The sequence below is a fragment of the Ochlerotatus camptorhynchus genome, unplaced genomic scaffold (genome assembly GCF_037179485.1).
Source record: "Ochlerotatus camptorhynchus isolate MF236.1 unplaced genomic scaffold, CSIRO-AGI_Acam_v1.1 ptg000475l, whole genome shotgun sequence".
Taxonomy (NCBI): domain Eukaryota; kingdom Metazoa; phylum Arthropoda; class Insecta; order Diptera; family Culicidae; genus Ochlerotatus; species Ochlerotatus camptorhynchus.
Genome location: NW_027040961.1, coordinates 906,367 through 915,975, shown reverse-complemented (window position 1 = coordinate 915,975; position 9,609 = coordinate 906,367). Strand labels below are relative to the sequence as shown.

Genomic DNA, 9,609 nt, shown 5'->3' with positions numbered 1-9,609 from the left:
TTCTTGACCTGTGTTCGGGCGCGGTCGGCGCTGGTATTGCCTAATTTAAGATCACCATTTTTTACACATTGAGGATGATTGCTAGTCCCAAGCATCGTCTATTGGTTCTCTGTGTAATTACAGCTGATCTGGCAATAACAGAGTAGCAACCGTGGGCAGTCAATCAAGCTCAAGCTGTAAAATTTAGCAGAAAACTAAGGTGCAGTGCTGCCAAAACTTTGCAATGAATAGGTATTTTTGAAAGTTATACAATTTTTATCTAAAAAAAAATCCACTTTTAAAATTCCAAGTCGAAAGTGAAAGAAACACTTTTGAACAGAACAAAAAAGTTTCGTTTTCAATATTTTCGTAGTTAAAACTACGAAATCTATGAAACTTTAAATTTGAAATTGCACAATCGGAGGGAAGCAGTTAGACATTTTTGTGGAAAGTTGAAAGAAATTTCCTGAGAAAACTAGGAGAATTTTACAAGGGCAGTTGCGAGATTCTTTAGTGCGAAGTCAGAAAAGTTCTTTATTTGTTCCAAATTCAAAATAAATTACATTTCATTTTAACCTAGGTGCTCCGGCTACTAAAGGATGACTAAAAGTTAATTGGTACGCCCCTCGCGCGCCACTAGCACGCCTCGAGTGTTGGGAATCGAAAATCTTTGACATTGGTATGTTTACACTTCTATAGAAAACAACTGGTGCAAGTTTGATCAAATTATTCGATCGCGTTCAGAAATAACGTCAAATGGAACTCGAAAGAAGAAAAAATATTGTGCACAAACACCTGGAAAATCCGGAGTGGTCCGGTTCCAAGCTGGCTAAAGTGCTGAAGATGCCAAAATCAACAGCTTGTCATGTTCTCAAAACCTACTGTTCGGACCAGCCTAATGAAAACCGAATTTCCACAGCAGCACTTCACTTTTGTGTTGTGAACAGCTTAAAACTAAGTATATTTGCGTTAGCTATCAATAATTTTAACAATATTCATTTCAACTTACATTTATGGTTTATCTAATCCGCTTCTTTCTCTTACAGGTTACGTTTTTTCTGGGAAGTTTTCCAACACTACAATAGTTGAATAAATTTACAATATAATTCATGATAAATTTACTAAATTTCACTTACGACTGAATCCGATTGTACTTTATAAAAATTCCCACTAAGTTCCGCTTTGGAATAAGTATTTAAACTCCTAATATGCTAATATTCACTAAATTTCACTTTAATGCAAACGATGCAACTACACTTTTGCTCCAATGCCTTTGTTTACATTCAATTAATTATCGTTCTTCTCCGTTTCATACGTATTCTGACCATTCTCACACACCCGCACAGTTGGTTAGTTTCCGCTCGATCCTTCACTGACGTTTCGTATCAACGTCGTTTGAGGTTCTGGTAGAGTACGTCGCAAGATGTGTCCATAGTGCTCGGAGGTGCGCACATACCCCCTCCCCGTAATTCTGGCGGGGTTCCTTCCACTCCAGATTTACGGTCCTGAACCTCAAGCACCGCCAGCTTCGCCACTGGGCGCCTGAACTCACCTTTAGCGGTCTTTACTACAGCCTGCCTGATTCTACCATCCGCTCCTTGGTAGGTTTCGACTACGATGCCACGGATCCAGTTCTTCCGTGTGGTGTCGTCCGCGATATACACTAGGTCACCACGTTCTAATGGCACCGACTCTGAGTGCCACTTCGTACGCTGGTTGATCGACGGCAAATACTCGGAAATCCACCGAGTCCACAATTTATCTGCCAGCAATTGCGATCGCTTGTAACGGTCTCGGAGAGCGTCAGCCTCGTTCGTTGGTTGAACGGAATGTTCCGTTCGTATTGCTCCAACGCCTCGGACAAAATGGTTTGGCGTCAAAGCTTCATCCACTCCCGGCTCCAGGGACACGTACGTCAGAGGGCGCGAATTGATCAGATCTTCGGCCTCCGCAAGAGTGGTCAGCAGCACTTCGTCGGTCAACGTTCGTCCATCGTTGAGCACGTTCAACGCTGCCTTGAGAGAGCGTACTAGCCTCTCCCAAACCCCACCCATGTGAGGTGCGCTGGGCGGGTTGAAGTTCCAGCGGGTTCTGGAATCGGTGAACGCGTCTTCGCATTCGGATTCGATCCTTTTCATGATCTCCTTGCTGGCTGCTTGGAAGTTCGTCCCATTATCGGAGTAGAATTCCAGCGGTTTTCCTTTACGGCATACGAAGCGCCGTATGGCCATCAGACACGCTTGAGTTGTCAGGCTGTGAGCAACCTCAAGGTGGACGGCTCTTGTTGACATACAGGTGAACAAGCAGACATACCTTTTCTCGGACCTGCGACCGACGGTAACTATAAATGGTCCACAGTAGTCTACTCCGGTGTGGCTGAACGGCGGCAAGTTCGGCGTAACACGCGACTTCGGCAGTGGAGCCATTCTGGGGTTCTTCGGTTGGCACTTCCTCACCTTACACCACACGCAGGTCCTCACGATCCGCTTCATCTCCGCTCGCAGGTTCTGGATGTGAAAGCGTTGCCGGATTTCGTTAACGGCGGTTTCCATGTTGCCGTGACCAACCTGTTGATGATAGTACTCGAGCAGCTTGTTAGTCACCGGATGTTTCTTCGGAAGAATGATCGGGAACCTGAGCTCGAATGGCAGAGACGAACCTCTCGCCACTCTTCCTTCCATACGCAGCACGTCTTGCTCGTCCAAGAACGGACTCAGGTTGTGCAGATAGCTACTCTTCTCCAATTGATGCCACTCCTCGTATGGAAGTTCCCGGTTCTTCATTAGCACCTTGACTTCGTCCATGAAACAGTCCGCTTGTGCCGATCTCCAAAGGTACACTTCCGCCTTCCGATACTCTTCTCGTTGCAACGGTACTTTCGTTGCTGGCAAACTTCTCTTAATTACCTTCTTCGCATTCTCGGTTGTCGATACTGCCTCGATCCTTAAACCATCTCGCTTCCTTCTGCAATTCGATACGAATCTGTAAGCACATGCTACTGTCCGAACTAGTACCTTCCATCTTGAAAACCGCTGTGGGTCTACCATTGGCTCTGTCACCGTAACGTCGTGGAAAAGAAGGCATGCTCGAATCTCCTCGGAAACGTTCGGCGTGACGCTATGTTGCTCCGGCCATTGCTCCTCCGACCGGTAGAGAAAGTGTGGAGCACGGAACCATGGCCCATCGGAACACAGACTGTGCTTTTTCTCCCACTTCGTCATTGCATCAGCTACGTTGCACCTTGTCGGAACCCATCGCCATTCTTCGAGCTTCGTAAGGTTGAGAATTTCACCAATCCGAAACGCAACGAACTGCTTGTACCGACGATGGTCCGATTGGATCCATGATAGCACGGTCTTCGAATCGCTCCAGATGAATCGCTGCTTAATCTGCAAGGACAGTATCTCGACGACGGAATTTGCGAGTCTAGCTCCCAGCACTGCCGCTTGAAGCTCCAGACGAGGAATCGATAGATGCTTCAGTGGCGCCACTTTCGATCTTGCCATCACAAGTGAACACAGTGGACCGTTAGCCGTCTCTATGCGGAGGTACGCTGCAGCGCCGAATGCGTTTTCACTTGCATCGACGAAGACGTGGAGTTGTATGCTGCTAAAGTCTATGCGGCCGATGCACCCACCTTGGAAATAATAACGAGGAACTCGAACTTCTTCAACCTCTGGGAGCCTTGTAATCCACTGGCTCCACTTCTCTGCACACTCTTGGTCGATTTGCTGATCCCATTCGCATCCACTCCGCCACAAATCCTGGATCAACAGTTTCCCGTAAAAGGTGAAGATGGATAGCAGTCCTAACGGGTCGAAGAAACTCATCACGCAGCTCATAACTATTCTCTTTGTCGGTAGCAGCTCGCCTGACAAGTATGGAGCGAGGTCGTCTCTCAGCTTAGTGGAAAACGAGAACTCGTCGCTTGCTGGACTCCAAACAATTCCCAGCACTCGTTCGGAACCTGATTCCTTGTCTTCGTTGAACCTCACGCACTGATTTGCTTTCCGCTCGCCCATGGCTTGAAGGAACATCTCTGAGTTGGACACCCAATTACGCAGCTCAAAGCCACCCTTGGAATGAACATACCGAACCTCTTTCGCCACTTTCACAGCTTCGTCAACGGTGTTCGCGCTGTCGAAGTAGTCGTCCACGTAGTGGTTCTTGACGATTTTCTCCGCTGCTTCTGGAAACTGCCTAGCATACTCCTTCGCGTTCAGATTCTTGACATATTGTGCTGAAGATGGCGAGCAGGTTGAGCCGAATGTCGCTACGTCCATCACATACACCACCGGTGCCATCGAAGGATTATCTCGGAACAGGAATCTCAGTACCCGCTTATCCACTTCACGCATTTTCATCTGGTGATACATCTCCTTGATATCTGCGCCAAATCCGATCACTCTTTCACGGAATCTGCAGATCACCGCGGGAAGTGCGGTAAGCATATCCGGACCTTTCAGCAGCTTGGAGTTCAATGAAACGCCTTTAACTTCTGCCCTAGCGTCCCACACCAGACGATACTTCTGCTTCCTCGGGTTGTACACGATGTTCAGAGGCACGTACCACACCTTGCTGTAGTCGAACGCAGCCAACTCTGACGGCGTAGCTATGTGTGCGTACCCCTTTGCTAGATAATCGCCAATCATACTGCGAACCTTGTTGTACAGATTGGAGTCATTTTGCATACGTCTTTCCATACACTGCAAACGTTTCACTGCCATAGGGTAGCTGTCGGGAAAGTGCGGATCATCCTCCTTCCATAGTAAACCCGTCTCGAAGCGATCACCTACCCTCACAGTCGTCTTCTCCAAAATCTCCTTCGCTCGTCTGACTTCCTCGGATTCAGGCAGCAACGCGACGGAAATCCCTGATTCCTCCAAAGTGTAGTTGTTCCTGAGGAGGTCGTGGAGCTCCTGATTCGACAAAGTACTGCACCTATGATGTCCTACCATTCCACCATCCATTTTCTCGAGACCCGTTGGTCCGTAGACGGTCCAACCAAGCTTAGATCTGACTGCTATTGGTTCCTCCGGTCGTCCTATCCTTGACTCGATCGGCGCGTACAGGTGGATATCCTTCAGCCCGATGAGAATCTGCGGAGTGGCTTGCTGGAAGTCTGTAACCGGTACACCATGTAGATGACTATATTGCTTTACTATCTCTGTCAGAGACAGAGTATGCTGCGGCAGCTTCAAACTCTCCACCGTGTGCGCACTCTTGATCTGAAAACGCTGAGCTGATCCTAGTGCGGAGATAAACAGATCTACTCTCTGCGAGTCCTTCTCGATCCGGGAGACTCCCGCAGTCCAAGTCACACGAAGTGGTTGGGTCACTCCTCGTACTCCCAATTTGCTGATCAGCGGTTTCTCTACCAGCGTATACGACGATCCTTCGTCCAGAAAGGCGATCGTGTTCACAGAGAACTTTCCACAATACAGCGTAACTGGCATCATGCGGAAGATGACGGAGGGTTTCGGTAGGATGGCGTGGATGTTGCAGTTTGAACCAGCAACCGAACCCACTGGATGGAGTAGTGGGTTGTGACGATCATTACAACCACTGACGTTGCAACGAAAGTTTAACTTGCATCGAAGGTTTCCATGCTCGTTCAAACACAACTGGCACAGATTCCACTTTCGTACAGCTTCCCAACGGTCGGCAAGTCGGAGTTTGCGAAATCTTTCACAATTCCTAATTCTATGGTCGACTCTTTCACAAATCCTACACGGTTTCCTTTCCTTCACTGGCGGACTTTGACTCCTCTCTACCCCACTATGAGCGTGCAAATATCCTTCATGTTCCCGCTTCGATTTCCCTTTCGACGGCCGTTGCTCCACAAACCGGGCAGCTTCTCCGAATGACGTGACTTCGCTTGCATCCTTGACAATGTTAGACAGGAAGTCGGACAAAGTTCGTATCGTAACGATTGCACTCTTCCTGCGATACCGCACCCATTCCATCTGAGTTCCCGCCGGCAGCTTATCTGTCAACTCTTGGATGAGCATCGGGTTCACCAGATGAGCGGTTAAACCTGTAGCTTCAAGATGATCAGCAAGCTGCTGAACTACTACCCCGAAGCTGATAAAACTCGCTAACCGTTCTGCTTTCGGTGGCGCTGCATTGCGGATTTTTATCAGCAACATATTGAGCAGTCCCTCCGGACGGCCAAACAGCATCCGCAGGGTTTCGATAATCTTCGGGACTGCTTTGGGTAATAGAAGTCTGCTTCTCACCGCCTCCAGTGCCTCTCCTTTCAGGCATTCTTGAAGACGCGCTAAGTTTTCGACGTTTGAGAACCCGCACGCTTTTGTTGACGTCTCGTAACTACTTATGAACATGGGCCATTCCTCCAGCTTTCCAGAAAAAGTCGGCAACTTCCTGGATAGGAAATGGCGAGAGGATAGCTGGGCCTTCGTTGGTTTTTGATGACGATGTCGCACTCTACGCCGATAATCTCTCTGATTATGATCTTCCTCGGAACTCTCCGAGCTCTCTTCCTCACTTTCAGAACTATCCTCTTCGGAACTTTCTTCCTCCGCCTCGGAGCTCTTTTCTTCCACCTCCGAACTTTCTTCTTCTTCGGAACTCTCACTACTATCTGACTCCAATACTCCCTTCACTTGGTTCATCAGCTTACCGCTGTTATTCTTATCCTTCTTCTTCTTCGGGACCTCTGGGTGTCCAAAGGGTGTATCGTTCTTGTCTCGACCGATCAGGAAACTCTCCGGCAGACTTATTGGACGTTCAACTGGCTTCTTTGCAGGTTTTTTGGCTACTTTTGGTGTCGAGTGTTTACGGTACGCTCCTCGAATGTCAGCAGCATTTACTGCCGGCGGATCCACGTTCCCAGGTTTTTCTTTTCCCGACTTTTTCTTCTCGAGCTTCGATTTTTCTGGCTTTACTTCCCCCGACTTCGTTTTCTTCTGCTTTTTCTTCTTCGAGCTTCTCTTTTCACTACTTTCAGCTTCTTCTTCTTCTTCTTCCTGTACCTTTTTACCATCAGTGTTCTTGTTCCGCTTCATCTTCAACAGTTCCAGCTTCTCCTCCATTTCCGTCCGCATCTCGTCGAGCTTCTTCTGATGGGCTTCTTCTTCGACAAGTTTCTTCTTCATTTGCGTCTTTTCAAACTCCAGTTCCATTTCCCGCTTTTCCTTTTCCAGCTGCTGGCGCATCTCGAACATCTCTTGCTGCATCTCCAGTCGCTTGCGGTACAAAATCTTCTCCCTTTCCAGTTCCTGCTTCTGCCTCTTCTTCTCCTCTTCGAGCTTTTTCAACTCCTCTTGCAGCTCAGATGAACCAGCATCACCCACGTCAACAATCTTGCACTCCGGACAGCTCCAAGAAACGTCTCTTACCTCCTCGGTAACGCCAGCACAACCGAAATGGTACCACTTTTGGCAATTGTCACAAAATACCATTTCTTCCTCAGCACAATCTGGACGTTGGCATCCCGCACAACTATATCCTGACCGTTCCGGATCAGGGTTAGGGTTTGGTCGAACCATCATAAATTTTTAAGAAATTGTTCGGACCAGCCTAATGAAAACCGAATTTCCACAGCAGCACTTCACTTTTGTGTTGTGAACAGCTTAAAACTAAGTATATTTGCGTTAGCTATCAATAATTTTAACAATATTCATTTCAACTTACATTTATGGTTTATCTAATCCGCTTCTTTCTCTTACAGGTTACGTTTTTTCTGGGAAGTTTTCCAACACTACAATAGTTGAATAAATTTACAATATAATTCATGATAAATTTACTAAATTTCACTTACGACTGAATCCGATTGTACTTTATAAAAATTCCCACTAAGTTCCGCTTTGGAATAAGTATTTAAACTCCTAATATGCTAATATTCACTAAATTTCACTTTAATGCAAACGATGCAACTACACTTTTGCTCCAATGCCTTTGTTTACATTCAATTAATTATCGTTCTTCTCCGTTTCATACGTATTCTGACCATTCTCACACACCCGCACAGTTGGTTAGTTTCCGCTCGATCCTTCACTGACGTTTCGTATCAACGTCGTTTGAGGTTCTGGTAGAGTACGTCGCAAGATGTGTCCATAGTGCTCGGAGGTGCGCACACCTACAAAGAAAGAGTGTGGAAAGGAATCAGCGGACCTACGAAAAAACTGGAACTAGGGATCGTCAGCTGCGCAGCAAAGTGTTAAGGTGCGTTAAAGACAACCCCGGTTTTTCGATCCGAGATGTGGCCAGAAGATATAACGTCAACTTTCAAACGGTGCAAAACATCCTTGCCAGGGATACAAGTCGTACAAAGCCTGTAAAGATCCAAACCGGCACATGAAGCAAAATTTCGTGGCCAAAAAGCGTGCAAGGCTCTTGTACGACCGTGTTTTGACGAAACACAAGGGCTGCACTTTGATCGATGACAAAACATACGTCAAACTCGATTTTAAGCAGCTTCTCGGTCAAAAGTTTTACATCGCGGCTGGACGTAGGGATGTGCCGGGAAGTTTCAAGTTCGTGTTGGTCGACAAGTTCGCGAAGAAGGCCATGATTTGGCAAGCGATTTGCAGTTGTGGCCTGAAAACGGAACCATTCGTCACATCCTCGATGATGACAACCCAAGTTTACATCGAGGAATGCCTGAAAAAACGTGTATTGTCGTTCATCCGCAAGCATAGGGGCGAAGTCATCTTTTGGCCCGAGTTGGCCAGCTGCCACTACTCCAAGGTGGTTCTGGAGTGGTATGCTGCCACCAAGATCGATTTTGTCCCCAAGCTAATGAATCCTCTGAATTGCCCGGAATTTCGACCAATCGAAATATCATGAGCCACATGTGAAAAGGGCATACAAGCTTTTTGTAAGCAAACATTTGTAGGCCCTTTTTTCGCCAACCGAGGGTCACTCACGCAAACCAACAACATCATCGGGAAAAAGAAAGCTTCCTCTTACGGGTGATGTTGATGGTTTGCGTTGGTGATGTATGGGTGGCGATAAAAGGGCATAAGAAGGTTTGTTTACAAAAAGCTTGTATGCCTTTTTCACATGTGGCTCTTGATAAACTGAGCAATTTCAATGAAGCGACTTCGACGAAGTGGCGGGGCAGTCAAGGATATCCAGCAAATGCGGGCAAAATGGAAGAAATGTGCAGAATCCGTGTCCGTTTCCACTGTGTGGGGTTGATGGGCTCCATCAAGAGGAAGGTTCGAGATTTCGTTCGAACTGGAGAAATGTAACCATCTACTGCTGTAACTTTGAAGTTTTGATAAAATTACTGTAAAACAACCTTTAATGGACTATTTAAACTCATTTAATCACGAATTACAGGTCTTTTTGTGCGTACCAATTTACTTTTAGTCAGTCTTTACACTAGCTTACCAGCCTTAATTGTTATGATATATGTCTAAGTGTTTTTACATTGTTCTTGCCTTGGAAATTCCGTATTTTTAACAAGTTTTCTATACCTACATGTCAGTATAACAACTAAAATCTAAAACTAAATATTATCTAAGTATTAATACATTAATTATTTTGTTGGGCATTTGTTCTAAAGTCTCAACATTCAAATTCTATGTACCTCAGGGAGGCAACTTCAAAAGCATCTTCAGAACTTTGTTCTAAATTCGTCAAAGTGCTTTTTTCCTGGTA

General features: G+C 46.4%; 1 protein-coding gene across 1 annotated transcript; it reads right to left on the bottom strand.

The window, feature by feature from the left end:
* Positions 1 to 1,364: 1,364 nt before the first annotated feature.
* Positions 1,365 to 7,403, bottom strand: LOC135712376 (uncharacterized). Its single transcript, XM_065235368.1, has one exon. It carries the CDS (start codon positions 7,401 to 7,403, stop codon positions 1,365 to 1,367), a length of 6,039 nt encoding a protein of 2,012 aa, XP_065091440.1.
* Positions 7,404 to 9,609: the final 2,206 nt, after the last annotated feature.

Bases quoted from the DNA above. Each gene is read 5' to 3' on its own strand.
- LOC135712376 (XM_065235368.1), bottom strand. From the start codon at position 7,403: ATGGTATTTTGTGACAATTGCCAAAAGTGGTACCATTTCGGTTGTGCT.